General features: G+C 43.1%; 1 protein-coding gene across 1 annotated transcript in view; it reads right to left on the reverse strand.

Moving 5' to 3' along the window:
• Positions 1 to 17,205, reverse strand: part of LOC111835506 (uncharacterized) — a 147,831-nt gene that overhangs the window by 32,196 nt on the left and 98,430 nt on the right. Inside the window, exons 7-13 of the mRNA XM_072697715.1 lie at positions 13,452 to 13,511; positions 12,479 to 12,550; positions 11,504 to 11,620; positions 10,220 to 10,255; positions 4,430 to 4,456; positions 3,003 to 3,047; positions 365 to 409 (exon numbers count right to left, since the gene is read on the reverse strand). Of these exons, the coding sequence (XP_072553816.1) occupies positions 365 to 409; positions 3,003 to 3,047; positions 4,430 to 4,456; positions 10,220 to 10,255; positions 11,504 to 11,620; positions 12,479 to 12,550; positions 13,452 to 13,511 (402 nt within the window). The remainder of the gene's footprint in view (positions 1 to 364; positions 410 to 3,002; positions 3,048 to 4,429; positions 4,457 to 10,219; positions 10,256 to 11,503; positions 11,621 to 12,478; positions 12,551 to 13,451; positions 13,512 to 17,205) is intronic.

A 17,205-nucleotide genomic window follows, 5' to 3' on the forward strand; every position in this document is an offset into this window, starting at 1 on the left:
CACCCATATGCCTGGATATCAAATGACATGGAACGTGGATGGTAGCGGACTTCCCAAACATCCCCATCACTGCTGGTGCCATCTGGCACCTGTCATTGGTCTCAAGCACGTCTCAAGCTTTTCTCAACCACGCAACAAACGGCAAAGGTGTAATGCGGCAAGTGGAACGATAGACATGGCGTGTCCTTCAGTGAGAATTCCGCAGAACTGATGAGATGGGGCAATGGCCGACCCTTCCTCACTGACTCGTCACATGTGACAACATAATGAAAAAATCCATGGAAAACGGTAGCAGATATGGTAAAGGCAAAGAAAGGCAATAGAAAGCAATGACAGGGGCCAGTCATGACAAGGTGGCACAAACCTTGACACCAGGGGTCCCATCGATTCCAGGGAAGCCCGTCTCTCCCTATAACAGAGCATGCAAACCTTTATCCAAAAAGACAAACTTAAATAGACCCAGACAAAGCACTGGAAAACAGTTGGATGTCATAAGCTACATAAAGAGGGCTCTCTAAATTAAACACTGAATCTGTGAATCCAAAGGCTTGAGGTTCATGGATTCAGGGCTCCTGGGTCATTCCGATTAGTGAAATATTAGCACATTTTAAGGCTAAACCTAAGGTAGAAACTAAGAACATAGGCGGCAGAACAAGCTGTCGGACTGCTGAATACTTATTACTTAGAAACAGACAGAATCTTTAATAGCTGGGGCAGGGCTTCTCGTGTCATCTCGTATTTATCTTGAAACAGACTCGTATTTCTTTGGCTGGTTTCTCCATAAACTTTCTGTGAATGACTTTTTCCGGAGTTTCCACATGAACACAATCTAAACATCACAGCTGAACTTTTGTAGATGAGGAAGGCATCATCCAACCATCCAACCATCCAACATCAGGCATGGTCCAACACAATGACAGATTCAGGGGAGTTTGCATTCAATTGTCTTCAAGAGTAGCATGACTCTTGACTAAATGTGGTCTCTGTTTTCTATTAACAAAACATTTACTTTGTTCTTATGACTTTTTTTCTGTTTAAACAATGGTGTAGCTTACATTGATTGCGGGAAAAATGTGAAGACGCCCTTTTTCTATTTACTGGAATTTTCAACAATCAAATAATAAATCACATGATTCTTTGGGTGGACTAGTAATTTACTTTTTGTGTTTTTTTTTATACCAAAGAGGAAATCTGTACAGTGCTGCTGTTAAACTGTTGAAATGTTTAAATGTTTCTATCTACAAATATGAGACAAATATTTTACTTGTTGTAGAAACACAACAAGAATTTGAACCAGGCAAGTTTAAGTTCCTTTAGTCTTGGCCATGGGAACACAGACACTACAGACAACCAAGCTGAATGTGCACCATTGGGAGGGAGTCTTCCCGCTCTTATACACTAGTTGTTTGTTCCACCTGTAATTTTCCTCTTCTTCTTTTGTTTCCTCAAGTCTTCGTTTTTTACTCTTCAGACTTCTATGTCTGCTTTCTCTTTTCTAATAAATTTTCTAGTAAGTTTATTACTGCCTCTATTGCTGTTTGATTGATTCCGGATCTCCTTCTAATCAGAGGAGGAGAGACTTCAAAAATGCAATAACATGTCTTACAGGAGTGTGTCTCTTCTCAAGACCTAACAAACTAGATAATAAACAGACCATTCACTTCGTAATTCATCTGTAAGTGCTATATTTCAAGGCTTCCAGCTAAGCTCTCCTAAATCTGCTTTCTTCCACATAGGGAGTTCCTTTTCTGTGGGCCACCTACTTGTATACTTTATGTCTTTCTTTCTACTTTATGTGTTTCTTTCTGTCCTTTCCAGGATCATCCTCTGCTCATCAAAGAAAGAAACTACCTTTGACAAAGTACAGATGATTCTCCCTTTGAACCCATTCTATAATTTCCTGGTTTGCGCGTCCGATTCTGCTAGCTTCCTCAGTTGACCACAGAACAAACCTGTCATCCACACTCCATATCCTACCAGACATATAATTAAATATTTGTAGCACAAACATTGATATATATACAGCTCTGGAAAAAATTAAGAGACCACAGCAAAATTTTCAGTTTCACTAATTTCTCCATTTATGGGAATGCGCCTGTGTAAATATACATTTCTTTTTGCCAACTCCAGTCTGGCTCTTCACTGCTTCTCACTGATGAAGGGCTTCTTCCTTGCTTTATGGGTCTTTAGGTCTGTCCTAGCAGTGCACTTCACACCACTTAATGTTTCCCGTTCTTTCTGAAGGTCACTTAAGGTCATCCTCCCATTTATGAGGCATTGCCAGAAAAGTTGACGGTGATCTCTGGCATTAGAAAGTTCCTTCTGCCCTCTACCTGTCTGGTTTTTGGTCGTTCCCAGTGCCTCCTGCTTCACCTTGTTCTTGTGTACTGCTGTCTTAGAAACTTTGAGCCTGGAAGTAGCCTGGCTTGCAGTGTAGCCTTCTGACAGCAGAATCAGAACTAAACTAGGATTTAAAAATGCATATTTGTGAAAAATATGAAATGGTCTCTTAATTTTTTTCAGAGCTGTATTTGTAGCACAGGCAATGGTTACATCTAGCAACTTCAAGCAGATGCAATTTTCCTCTCCACGTATTGTTCCAAAGGATATATCTTTGTGTTTTCCTATAAAAATGATAATAGCGTGAAACTTCAGCAAGGAAATGACTCCTTTCCTCCCTCTGTTCCAGAGGAAAGGCGCCCAGCATTGGCCTAATCAGTCCAGATGGATCGCAGTGTGGCGCAGGTAATGCATGACGCAACCCCGGAGCTCCGGGCGGTGCAGGAATTGGCACGCTCACCGGCCCCCCGAAAGCCCCACGATGCAGTGTGAGCAGAAGACAGAAAGCATGCTTTGAAACAGAGCTAGGGGCTCAGGGGCCGAAAGAAACAGCAGTACTACTCGTAAGAGTCTATAAATCGTATGCTAGCCAGGAGAAATACTTTCAGCTTTTTTGCAATTCTTTACTCAGTATTTTTATATCTTTTGCCCAATGGACCTACCTTCTGTCCATCAGCACCTGGAATTCCTGGAGAGCCAAAAGAGCCCTGTAAACAAGAAGATAAACATATGGTAAGATATCTGATGCTGGTGCTTTCCACTGACATGAGGCTGAGACGGGTCTCACTTTGCATTTTAGCAAAACAATATGGACCTTACAACACATCTTGTTACTGGTTATTTATGTACACTAATCGTGTACTTTTTATACCAGTGTTTCCCAATCCGGTCGTCAGGGACCCACAGGCAGTCCACATTTTGCAAAAACGTGGCCTATTTGGCAGGGAGCTCAGAGGGAGCAAAAACATGGACCGGCTATGGGTCTCCGAGGACCAGATAGGGAAATACTGCTCTATACCTTTGTATATGCATACAATATGTACAGAGGGACCAAAGAGACCGATTTTACTACTGCATCCTACTGAGCAGAGTACTATTTGCAATTGTGACACTTTCATTGGTCCTTCCTGGCTTCTGTCTAAGGTATTTATAGGCCATGTGCTTAATAAATACGGACGCCTCAGTTTCACTGGGCACCTCAGCCAGTGTGTGAAGCACTCCATCGGTGGCAGGGTCATGCACCAGGGTAAATGTCAACCGTAGGAGAATTTACATAAAAGAGCTTCTTTAGAGCTATCTCTCTATTTGAGCTGTTGCTTCCAACAGTTTTACGAAATTTGATTTTAATTATTATTATTATTTTACATTATACAGTTTAGAGAAGATTACAGTTCAGTGAATACCCAGAATATTACAGTAACTGTTACTGTGTTATCCCTGACTTGGCGCTATCAGAAAAGGCAGCATTTTTCACCAAACTGAATTGCTCTGATGTGTTTCAGAACAGCACCTGCATAGATCCGGAAACGTTTAAGCACAGAGGTATGGCCTAAACTCAACTGAATGGTACAACAAATGAAAGATAATTGGATGGTCCCATTTTGTGAGTCATTAATGCAATTGACACAATCACGCTATGCTGCAATTAGTCCTGTAAGCCAGCAGCAGATATGAGAGGATGTGTCTGATTGGCCTACTCTGGGTCACCAGTGTCATGCTCAATCCCAGTATCCCCAGGTGGCTGGGCTGACTTCCTGGGTCTCCAGTGGTCTGACTGATGACTAATTATCAGGTTTCCAACTACGCACCCCCCCCCCCTCCCCCCAAAGAAAAAGAAAGCAACACTGAAATCATTTGAAATATAAAATCAGCTGCAGTCTTAAAACAAACTTATAGGAAATGTCTAAATTGATTTAATAGATGACTTTATAGGCTGTTGGAAAAACCAGGAGACACCCAGGTCCCTGTGTTGACAAGACTGCTGCAGACAAACAGAGGTAGCTTCTGTCCATGTGGTTTATTTAGATTATATGACTCATTCATCAAAGGTGACAAATAACATTTCATCGGAAGGTTGATTTAAGCTTACCTTGGGCCCCGGCGGTCCCTCAGGTCCCTGCAAACACAAGGAATAAAACAGGTCAGGGGAAGTTTTCTGGTCATCATGCAAAGACGCATCATCCAGGGCAGGGCTGGCTTTCACGTGTTGAGTACAAACCAGAGAAGACGAATGGAGTGAAGGAGTTACCATGACTTTTGTTGTTTCGCTTGGAAAGTTGAAAGTAACAGTCAGCTTTCGGGGCAAAGCCATCGTGCTCAAAGTTACAAGTGTGCCGTTAGCTCACGCTCAGTTTTCCCTGGTTCAGGAGGGGCCTAAGCTCAGGATCAAGGGTAGGATTTACGATTATTAAAGTCCACTTTCATGTCTCGAGTGAAATATACTGTTTTTATATTAAATGTACATCGATGGATGAACTGTGATTTGGAATCTTTCCGTCGTGCGGTATGAGGAGGGGAAAAACACATTGAACACGCAGCACTCCAAACACTAGCACCTAGCATCCTCTCCTGGCCGCCGCAGACGTGAGAGGCCTCCGCCCGGCAGGCCACCGTACAAGCCGGCAAACATCGACCCGCCGCCGCCAGACCCCAGGCATGAGGTAAGAGTGGCTCTGAGGTGTGCCAGAACGGCTCAGGAATCTCCGCCGGGGAAACCAGCTGGAACCGGCCCTGGCCTGGGAAGAACGCCTAGGCCCAGTCATGGAAAAATATTAATAATAATAAAAAAAATATATAAAGCAGCGAAACAACAGTAAAATGGTAAAATATAATGCTTGAGTGACAACAAAAAAAAAAACTTGTACAAAACAGCCTGTACTCCCTAATATGATTGGTGGAGAGGGGGCATTTTTCCGACTGGGAATACCCAGCCGTCCAGCGTGAGCCGCTAGCCACGGCACATCCGCACCCCGCTCACTGGGGCCATTGTATGGCATGAATCCTGCGCGGCTGGCTCGGGCACTGGGACGAGCCATCTGGCACGTCAAACCTGTTTCCAAACTGGGAGACATCCAGGGAACTCCACAGAACCGGCCCAAGTCGTCTTGGACAGGCCCCGGCCCCTCGAACCGACCTCCGCCTAAGGCCTCCTAATTGATCTGGTGCCTTGTATTCGGCGGTACTGATGAATTATGGCACATAAAACAGGCGTGAACAGACGTGGTGTATATTCACGTGGCGTCCCGCGTTCAATGGTGCCATTGTGCGCTGGAGTATATATATAAAAAAATCGCACATGCAGTTGGATAACAGAGGTATATCTATAAGCTTTTCTCAAGCTTCTGAGGAGGCAAAAACATTCTTTGCATAACTTCAGTGATCGTATAGGTGCTAAGGGACAGCAAGGAGTCACTGTTCAGGGACAAAACAACCCAGAGCTCGCAGTTCCTTCGCTTGCAAATGAATGTCTTTTGCCGTACTTCAGTGGCACTTTCATTCGGCTCTGTCACTGAACTCGAATCACCGAATAGCTTTATCACTAACACCAGACTTTCGGGCCAAAACTCTGTTTCTTTACAGCTTCCTGGTTCAATGAAATATATTTTTTTTCTTTCAGGCCTCCAGTGAGAAATGACTGTTTCACAGAGCTATTTTTTTTTCTTCTGCCCTGAATCTACGGGTCCTCAAAGCAATGGAAGGGGGACTAAACAGCATATGGTGAGTGAGAGATTAGGTCTTGATGAAAGGTTAATATTTTCTCTATCCGCCAGCTATATGATAACATTCCATAAAAGCCCCTCTTAACCCATTCATAAAAAGTGTGACCTTTGTTTGATTACTGTTTTTTATATTGATTACACAACATAATGGTAAACTGCAAGGCACAAAACAGCTGGCATTTAATAATTTTCTTAAACCATGCTTACCGAAAATCATCTAGTTCATAAATTTGCGTGGCTGCGGCCGCAGACGGTTTAAACTTCCAATCTGTTAGTGTGCATTTGCTATCTGACATTGACGGCTGGTCCCGGTAAATTAGCATATCCTGGCATCCTGAGAAGAATGGACATGTCGTGTGGTACAAAGTCAAGAAAAACAGCCATTTGCCAAATACTTGGACCTGGGCCTCCTCAAATTGTTCTGGAGCAGAAATGAGGTCCCCATGAGTAGTACAAACTCCTTAATGCTCCAAGAAGCCCCGGCCAAAATGATGCATTAAAACAAGCTTTGGAGGGCAAAACATGTTTCTCCAAACAAAATGATTTCTAAAGAGCACGAGCTCCAAAAAAAAAAAAAAAATCTTTATTTATGTTTACGGCTGCTTTTTTCACAGTCCTACACGGGTTTACTTCTTCAATTACTAATCTTCCATGGAACACATCTCAAGCGAAAAAAATCATATTTACTTTTTGGCACTAGCTGTATGCCAGGATATCTCCACTTCATGTTTGGCTTGGAGGTGATGAGAGACGCACAGAAAATGTGTTTCGCCTCAGCCCATTTATGAGCCAGCGGCACATTAGCGGGAGGCTGGGGCGTGGGCTCTGTCGGCCGTGCGAGGTGACCGCCTTCCTGACCATGGGGGCAGGCTGGCAGGGGGCTGCGGAAAAAGTCACCGGCTTCTGCTCTCCACTGTGCGGCTCGACAGTGGCACTCTGAGGCGGCGCCAGGCACCGTGAGAACCTCCATGACTTTAACATTCAACATTAATAATTCCATCCCCCAACTTGGCCCCCACCACCCTCACCCCAGTCGTGATGCAAAGGTGCACAGTGCTGCCAGCAATCTCTAGAAGGTAAAAACCCCTGACTGCTAACACCACCCCTCCATAAACACCCACTACTGTCCCATACCACCAAAGACAAAACGATGACTACAACTCTTACAAAGAGGGCCTCCTTGATGCTTGACAGAGGGCCCAAAACGCCGTTCTAACGAGCTCCACATGTTTGGAGGCTCATGGAGCCATGGAATTCGCGCGCTCTTCCTTAACAATAGTGACGAGATCAAAAATCCATGCGGCGCTAAATGGGCACGGGCCCCTGGAATGCGGCCCGCAGACGAGGGCATGTACCTCCCCTCCAGAATGCAATTACACCAGGCATGGTTCACTGCCCCAGGGGCATCCCTGTAAACCCCTGCAGACAGAGATTATCAGAATTCCCCGTTGTGTGTTACTCGGCTGTTATCTTTCTTGCCCATATGGGCAATGGGGCACGGTCGACAAAACAGAGTCAGCTGCAGGGAGCCACGTCATGTGACCCATGATCACAGCAGTGATTTTAATTTTTTTAAGTACATTTAGTTGCATCATTTGTGTCTTTAGGTGTGACTGGAGGGTTACGGTCAGGGATGGAATGAGAAGAATGAACAGCCTGGGAAAATATATCCCAATTGGATATTTTTCACTCCTTGGGGGAGCGGGCCACCTTGAACATTTTTGGCTTACAACATCCCACCTGGAATTTTCTTGCTAGTCCCAATGGCCAGTCCATCTCTGCCCATGGTCTTAAGAGCAGTGAGCAACAATTAGCTTGTAGCAGAAATGCACTTTGATGTATGAACTGATATCTAATTTATGTTCTGGAAGAAAAAAAAAAACAATCCTATTATAACTTCACAGCATCTACTGTAAGAGGATACATTGTCAGAAGCGACTGTATCCTCTACAACGGGGCTGTTAAATCTGGCCCTCAAATTCCAAATCCAGGCCGTGTTTTCAGTTCTCCCAGGTAGTTAGTCAAGTAATTACTGATTCTGATTGGGCAAAGAGGCTTCATACCTGAAGGCTGGAAAGTCAGCAGTTATCAGACCTTAAGGACCATGACTTGAATAACCCTACTCAACAACATCGAAATTAAGAACATAAGAACATAAGAAATTTACAAACGAGAGGAGGCCATTCGGCCCATCAAGCTCGTTTGGGGAGAACTTAGCTAATAGCTCAGAGTTGTTAAAATCTTATCTACTGTAGCTCTGATTTAAAGGAACCCATGGTTTTAGCTTCCACTACAATAGCAGGAAGACTATTCCATACTCTGACTACACGCTGTGTAAAGAAGTGCTTCCTCAAATTTGTTTTAAAATGTTCTCCCAAATTGTTTTTAAGATTAACCCCAATTTTTTAATTGAAAGACTACAACAATGGGACTGTTTAAATGTTAGGGGTTATTTAATAGTTAAGAATGGAGTCCAGGAACGGTTTGAAACAAAGCATTCACGACCAAGTTACACAATGGCAACTGGAGAAGAGCTGTAAAAGTAATTTCTACCTCATGAATACATTTACAATCCCGCTACTTCAGTGGGCGTCGGCCTTTTAATATGCATAATCAATCAACAATTCTCTTGTGTGGAACATAAGCTACACAAATCGTGCAGTTTGTCACTCATATCCCCTCCCCTTAATTGACCTTAACAAAGACATAACGTTATAATCCACTAGTTCTTAAAAGAGAGAAAGTTATTTGCATAATAAACCATATGTATATGGCTTATAAAGCTGTTTCTGAGACAGCCATCCAAGAGAGTATTTTTTTGTAAGTAGTCACCATGAACACTTCTTTGGAAGTTTGGAAAAGATTTTTAGTGCCATGGCACCGATCTGGATGAAGCATTTTGCAGGAGCACCACCAGAAGTGGAAAAGAGAGACATCTTTGTCAATGCTGGCAGCGGACCGGACTGAGGCACATTTATATTCTGATATATAAATAAATCAGTGGCTTTAGGACAATAGAATTTTAAGCTTGTCCCTGTGACCCTAATGGATGGATTTCCAAGCTGGATCGTGCCATTCCCAGCCCTTCCCGCAAAATCCGCACATCACCCAACGCGTCCCGTCCCTCCTCCCTCGTTCACGCATCTGACGCCTGTAAACATCGGAGTGTCCCACGCATTTCCACGAGACGGGAGGGGTTTATAGGATGCTTAATTTGCTACACACCAAAGCAGCATTCTGTTGCTGCTAATTGGATCAGTTTGCCCCTCTAATGGGTTTCATGTGTGAAAATAAACATTTTCCGGTGCCTCGTGAACCACTTCTGCTGTATGTTTTAGCTCAGCTCCCAGTGTTTATATACCCACGCAGCCACAATGAGATTTTGAATTATGGTAATGGTTTAACATTTACGATAAAAATGGCTATTCTCAGTAACAACTGCAGATTCCCCTGACTGAGTCACATAATTCATTTCAGAAAATTACTTTGAATTGCTGACAGGGGGTTTGAACACAAGTTTCTATTAAGAAATGGGATTAGTTTTTCTCCACGTGGAGTAAAGTTCAATGGATAGCCAATTACAACAATATGAGCAAACAGAGAGAAACGTGACAGTGTCCCATTCTGAGTGCTCACATGCGCTCCCACTACAGCCAGGACCGACTCCTCTGTCACTGACGCTCAAAGGCTGGAAGGTTCCTATTACTAAATTTGTGGTTTTATAAGAACAAATAAATCTAAATGTCGTACACTTTCTACACACTCATAAAAAGCCTTCCTACAATAAACACAATCGCAATCAAGTCAAACCATAACTTCTGCTAACATTTTAGGGAATTATCAAGATAGCTATCAAAAATAAACCATATTTATGTTTTTGGATGTCAATGGAAAAATAACTAGAATCCTTAATTATAATACCTATATTTCAAAAAGTAAAAAAAACACGAGAAACTTCCTCAAAAGTTTTTTTTCCCTAACAAAAAAAAAAACTCATTAGGGAATGTTTACAAGATGGACCCAAAATGGTTACTGTATTGTTTGGCATATATTCTCAGGCCTGGATTCAAATGAAATCCCCTTCTCATTTCATGGCAGGGCACAGCGAGTAGGCAGATATACACAGTATGCGCATTTTGCCATTTTCAAGAGAGACTTACCATTGGGCCCGTTTCTCCTGAGGCTCCGAGGTCACCCTGTGACAACAGACAAAGGTACGTTATGGGGACATCTTTGGACAAGCGTGCAGGTGTAGATCGTGGTAGAGTAGTGTAGTCCTCATCAGTGTGGTAAATTAATGAAGTTTTAGAATCATGTAAGGAAATCCAATAAATGCATTTACTACATGCACAAATAGGTACATATCAATAATATTTAGACAAGTACATAATTTTTACTAAAAGCTTAAGTGTCTGCTAAGCAAAACAAACATTACATCACTTTCTAAAACACTATGTTTGGGCAAAAGGTACAACATACCAAGAGCCCTATTTGTTGTTTTCTAGCCATAAATCATTCAAACTGCAGTTCCAAGACCCACTCAGCAGATCCCTTCTCGGTGCTGAAGATTTTATTATGAGAATTTGGTGGGATTTGAGAGTTCCTGTTCAGAAACCCGACTACCGTGTTCCAAGGTTTCAGTCTTTCTCCGTGTCATTTGAGGCTCCGGGTGTCAGGTGTCCGGACAGTCATTCTGTTTTAGAATCTATCTGTGGATTTAGTTACCAGGTATTCAGTGTCTTGTTTGGTGTAGAAGAGATTTTAATGGAAATATTAAATGTGTCAGACGGTGGCAATTTTTTTTTTTTACACTAAATTTATCAAAAAAAGGAAGGGCAAAGGTATTGTTTCACTGCCAGCCACTGCAGGCTCTGGCACAGGTAAATATCGAACGTATCTCCCTGGGTGATTCAGAAAGCATTCCTTCACGTGTGAATGAAAAAACGGAGGAAGTGGCAAAATCCAGCTGGGAAAATGAAACATATTTAATAACAATCTTCTGTCTGTTTTAAGATCGCGCACCCGGGAATGCTGAAAACAATAATTACCTCAGTTGGAAGAAAACATATAAACAACACATCATATTTTTACACCGTGACTTATGCCAAGAGGAACAGAAACCTGTCCGAGGGCCAATCAGATTTTATGACAGCAAATAAAAGACAGGCTTTTATTTTTTATTTTTTTCGGTTCAAAATGCACATAAATGAATGCACCATGCCACTGACAGTGCTGCACACATGGAAGGAGTTAAGAGTTTGTGGAAAGCAAAAGGCAAAACATAAATTCATATCAGGCAGCAAAGTCTGAGAAAAACTGCATTTGAGGACCAATCGCTCATAGATCTTCAGTTTATTTTCGTTACTGGCCTTGGTGTATATTCTTCTGGGGGTCTCCTTTTCCACAAAAAATAAGTAAATACCAATCACCCTCCTTATACTCACCGGAAGCCCTGGTATTCCTCTGGGGCCATCTTTGCCGGTGTCCCCCGGGGGTCCCCTGGGGCCAGGTGGACCTGGGGGGCCAGGAGGCCCAGGAGGGCCAGCTTGACCCTGATCTCCCTGATCAGTGGGACAGGGGGGAGATGCTCACTTTAAATCAGGGAACGCTGTTAAAACAGTCCTAATCATCGCACAAACATTTGCATACAGAATTCCATTTGCATGAAAGCTAAGAATGTGCTAATGTTACTCTACAGCAAAGAGGAAAAGGCTGAAGAGAATTCTTCCATGAAAGACATGGAGCAAGGTTTGCATTTTCAAACACAGTGTGTCTGCATGCTTGTATGTATGGTATATTTTCATGTTAATTAATGATGGAGGAGTTTGTCTGTATTTCCTATAGGAACATATGGGTTTGATCTGATTTTACTCGCGGCTATGCCACTGATGTGTCTTTTTGAGAAAACCATAACGGCGACGCATTACATGCATGAGAAGTCGCAATAAATAGTCTTTAAAGTTGCATTTTAAAACACATACACAAGTTCATAAGCCACAATTCTGGTATTTTTTAGCTCCCAAAATGGGGCAAACTTTTGATCTGATGGTTAACTGACTACAGCTGAACCAAGTGCTTTATAGAAGTGATATAAAATAAACTATAAACAAAAGACTACAACGGGGACTTCATAAAAGAACCTAAGATTGCGGCCTATATATTTTATCCCTCTACTCAAGATGCCATTAAAGACTTGGGTCACAAGTTACACTATTGTGCGAATGGGTGCTAACTGTGCTCTATAAACCTGGCAGTATTTATAGTGATTCTTTTTTTACACGACTGTGGAAGGAATGAAGACCAACTATGCATGTCTGGTGTGTTTGTGACTAGTCACGCAAACCGATGAATGAAGAGGATAAGATGATGGAGTGAGGGTCCAAGAGGAAGACCTGGGACCACGAGCGAGTCAGCACTACCTTAATCAGCCGGCGTTTTATGAGCTGCTGATCAGCGGAAAGAAAGCCATGATTGATCTTAGGGAAGACCATCTGAGCAGGTGAGGTCAGAAGTTGAAGGTCAGAGATGAGAGAGGTTGAAGAAGAGATAGTCGAAGGAGGTCCCAAAAAAGTGAAAATAAAGGCAAAAAATAGGTTAGGAGTGTATTGAAAACAGGCTTAGCGCCCTTCTTGCATGGAGAAATACACGTTTTCCATGAAGAGGTCACCCCCATATCAGGAGTGCATCTTCGAGAGGAAATCCCTGGACATCACCAGGGCGTATTTCTCAGCAAGAAAGGCACTGTGTCGTGAACACAACAAAGCTTAGTGCCCTGTCAGACCCAGGAGACGGCACACGCTAGAATCTCACATGGACCAGGTGACCGGTGACCGGATATACATTCTTGTTGGGTTTTTTTTGCTCTTTTTATCCAATGTGGTACATTCAGAAAAAATTACAGGCTTTTGAGCTTGTTATAGATCAGAGAAATAGTAAAAAAAAACTTAGTCAACTGGTAAGATGTGATTTGAAAACTTTTCACCAGTTTGATTGATGATCTAGTCTGGAATTATTCCATGCAAACAAGGCTGAACAGAATCTGCCAAACCATGCTATGGTTGGAGGCTAAAGACACTGCTTCCAATCATCCAGAAATGACTGGATCATAAAGGCTACCTTTCCTCTTCCATGCCTTGGTGGGACATGTTGACCTTGAGTACATGGAAAGAGGAAGGAAAGCCAGATGTGGAAGCTGTCAGCATTGCATCTGTTGGTGACTGATCAAAACCAATTAATTAGTCACAGTTCTATCTGCACAGGGTCTGTCTAGAGCACTGTTTGGTCACCGGGGGTCACAGGCTGGTCACTGATGAGCTCTGAGTGTACCCCACCCTAGAGGGCGGGGGTCTCGGGACATGGGTCTGACCGGGTGGCTAAGCTGCGCCCACAAACCTTGACGGTCAGGATCTGATTGCTGTGCAAAGCCGCCAGTGAGGGAAGGCCAGGCAGACCCTGGGAACACACAGCACAAAGTGGCACCATGGCAGCAGGGCAAGACATGGAGCACGCAGGACATTGCAGGACAAAGATGGCACACACTCACACCAAACACCAAGCACTGCACCACAGCTCGTAAACCAGCTCTGAATCCAGATCCAGTGAGAACAATTCCACACTCACAGTGGAAGGATATCTGGTTTCAAACCTGGGATAAGTCAGCCACCATCAGCCCTAACAATCAATCACTGATTCCTGATCAGTGGTTCAGTTTATATGACTACTCTGAAACAGACCCTCTGCCATTTCCAGCAAAACTTGTCTCCTGAAACAGATTAGTGCCTTACTCACTACTGGTGTTCATAACTAAAGCAACAGTTTAATCCAGGCTTCATACCAGAACGATAAGCACAGATATTTCTCTGTAAAGTGTGCCAAGCTTTGGTCAGTACCACCTGTGGAACAATTCTCTTTGTCCTGATTTTTATATAGATACTGACACTAGTAATATGTCAGTGTTTTCAGAATTACGGTTCACTGCATCCTGGATTTATTTCAAATGTTCAGATAGATATTGGATTTGAAGAACAATGTCTTAGACCATTTTTTCAGTCTGAAAGGGCTTTACAAAGATACAAACGTTTCACAATTCTACTTTGAAATGGATAAGTGAATGACATACAAGTAAAAAAATATCCTTTTTCTTAGCAGGATCCTTTAGTCAGGCCAGTTAAAAAGTTCAACATGTGTTCATGTCAGTTTTGCCCATTAAAATGGCTTTATCTCAATGTAAAAGATGATACCAATTTATTATTTGAGAAACTAATGCATAATACATATTATGTGAAAAATGTAACCTCCTGCCATTGGCTAATGTCATAAGGATTAATGTCATAGTCACTGAGGTAAAAATACATGATTAATCTCTGTTATGTCTAATCTTTTCACAGCATGTATGAGATGTTATATCTTTATTTAATATTAACAGATTTTCCAATATAAAATTAATCCTGTCACGTCCAAAAAAATCCGAATTGGAAGTATCGCCAATACGTTAGGACCCTTTCAACAATGCAGTATAGTGGCAGGTGGGATTTTCATTGTCTCTGATTGGTTTAACCCAGTGTCAATAAAAAATTGCAACCAATCAAAGTAACCAACAGGAAGGACGTTTCACCAGATAATCCAACCCACTATGGTTTAAAGACTTCAGTTCTCAGTTGCTTGTGAAATGCTCTTTCACACACTTAACTGGCATGCAAAGCATCTGACTGCACTGTCAACACAGCCGATCTTTACTGGGCTCTGGACAACACCGAATGCATTATGCCATTATGCTAGTGAACTTCGGTCTTAATACCAAGTGATCTATGGCATAAATGATAAAATCTGGATTAGACACCAGGCATTAGACAGCACACAGACATATTCACACGCTCATACACACAGGTCTACTTAGGGTCACCTGCACTGCGCTGGCCTGTAGGAGGAAGTAAGAGTCCACAGAGGAAACTCACAGAAACATGCAAGGAACATGAAATCCCACACACAGACCTCCAGGCCCACATTTCAAAATATACAAATGGAAATTCAGAATAATTATCTATTCTGCCTAATAACAGCAATAAGGTGCGTGACGTGCTGCGCTAAAGTAAACAAAGGAAAATGGCGCCTCACGCAGGTTGGAACCCATACAACACAAGTGGAGTTCGCCTTTTCAACTAGAGCCAGAATAATTATATGAGTGTGTGACCAAGAGATTTGCCCATTTCAGAAAAAAAGGAGAATAGTGGACTAATTATTTTAGTTTCAAACGGAGAGAATTCCAACAAGATATTCACAGAACAGCAGGGTCCATTGTTCATGTTTTCCAAAACGGGCCAAATTTTGACTCCATACAAAAATCAATTTCCAGTATACAGTAACTACCCACTATTTTTTGATCAAATAATCAAATCACTCGGAACAGAGGAAAGTTGAGAACCAGCTCTGCGGGTAAGCCAGACACTGCATTGTGTCGTGCATTTCACTTGAAAATCCACAGCCTGATATCCATACCACGGCCAAATGCATTGAATGGGGGGAAAAAAGAGACGAGTGGGTGTCTAAATGGGTTTAAGTGCCTTCTGATCTGGACATGCGGGATTCATTAAGCTCACGATCATCCGGATGTCAGGCTGGAGACATGACCGCTCTTCCCAATATACCCAATATACCGCGTCTCCCCTGCATCTTAACCAATAAGTCACAGGATAGAAAGGGGGAGCAAAGTGAAATGGCGCGGCCTACGTCCCCTTACATCTCCATGTGAAATGGCGCGGCCTACGTCCCCTTACATCTCCATATGAAATGGCGCGGCCTACGTCCCCTTACATCTCCATGTGAAATGGCGCGGCCTACGTCCCCTTACATCTCCATGTGAAATGGCGCGGCCTACGTCCCCTTACATCTCCATGTGAAATGGCGCGGCCTACATCCCCTTACATCTCCATGTAATCGGACGACTGCTGAAGAAATGTGCTGACTGTACACCGCTTGACAGTGAAATGAAACCTGCGGGAGGTGATGGTGGATGAAGAGTCAGAGCTCCACAGGTATTTATGACGTGAAACGTCCCGAGAATGGGAATAGAGAGTGTGCGGCTGACCGGTTAAGCATGCTGATTGGTCTCTCAGGCATTTCCCCACTACCCAATATGCAAACGAACCGTGGCTAATTGCCTTCTCGGACTCATTACTTGACTTTTTTTTGTATTGGCCTGATTCATTTGGTGTGGGACCCCCCCCCCCCCCCCCTTTCCTGACCTTTTATAACATGCCAGCAGTCAGTACAATCCCGCTTTCCTCGCCGCAGAGCTGGCCAGGAATTAATGCGTCGAGCTGTCGCCCACCCTCCCCTACATGTCACCTCGCGAAGGGAATACAGCTCTGCCTCACACAAACCCCGGAGGCAGCGTCCCTCCCACTTTTCTCGCTGACCATAGTGCTCTTCGGGGTGGTCCACAGCCCTTAGCCCCCACCACACCAAGGGGGAAAGGTCGTCATGGCTGAGAATGCTAATGCCGTAGCGGTTTATCGGGAATCCAGGCTATTCCCGAATCGCTCCAGTTTTCTTTTCACCGAGTTTGGTGGACGTACGTTATCGTTGTTGCCCGAAGCAGGGTGAGTGCCCAGGTAAGGGCTGGGCTCGGGTGTGGGATGGGGAAAATAAAAAACAGACATGCCATGTGACCCTAACCATCAAGCAAAAGCAACACTGCACCCCCCAAACACTGCCTCCAGAATAAGAAACAGCATTATCCTATGATATGTCGTTGATTATCCCCCTTTGAATGCCAGATGGATTAAAAAATGCACATTCATAAAAATGTTCCAGTATTATTTCCCAGCTTGCACAACTCCATGGGGATTTCTGACAAACAAAGTTCGACAACAGTATTTCCTAAGTCAATTTCAATGGACTCCTTTAATCTTTTTTTAAGAGCAACACTTATTGATTCATGTGCCTATAACAAATGCATCAGCGCAAACAAAATAACATACATGGAACAACAGTTCAATTGCAGGCTAAGAGAGCTACTATTGTTCTTCTGAAGCTCTTATTTGTCAAGGGCAATAAAGTTTTAATAAGTCAAAAACTTACTAACACATATGATAAAAGGAACCATGTCGGACACAACACTGCCTTTCACCAAGTAAATCCTCTTTGA

This window comes from Paramormyrops kingsleyae, chromosome 12 (genome assembly GCF_048594095.1).
Source record: "Paramormyrops kingsleyae isolate MSU_618 chromosome 12, PKINGS_0.4, whole genome shotgun sequence".
Taxonomy (NCBI): domain Eukaryota; kingdom Metazoa; phylum Chordata; class Actinopteri; order Osteoglossiformes; family Mormyridae; genus Paramormyrops; species Paramormyrops kingsleyae.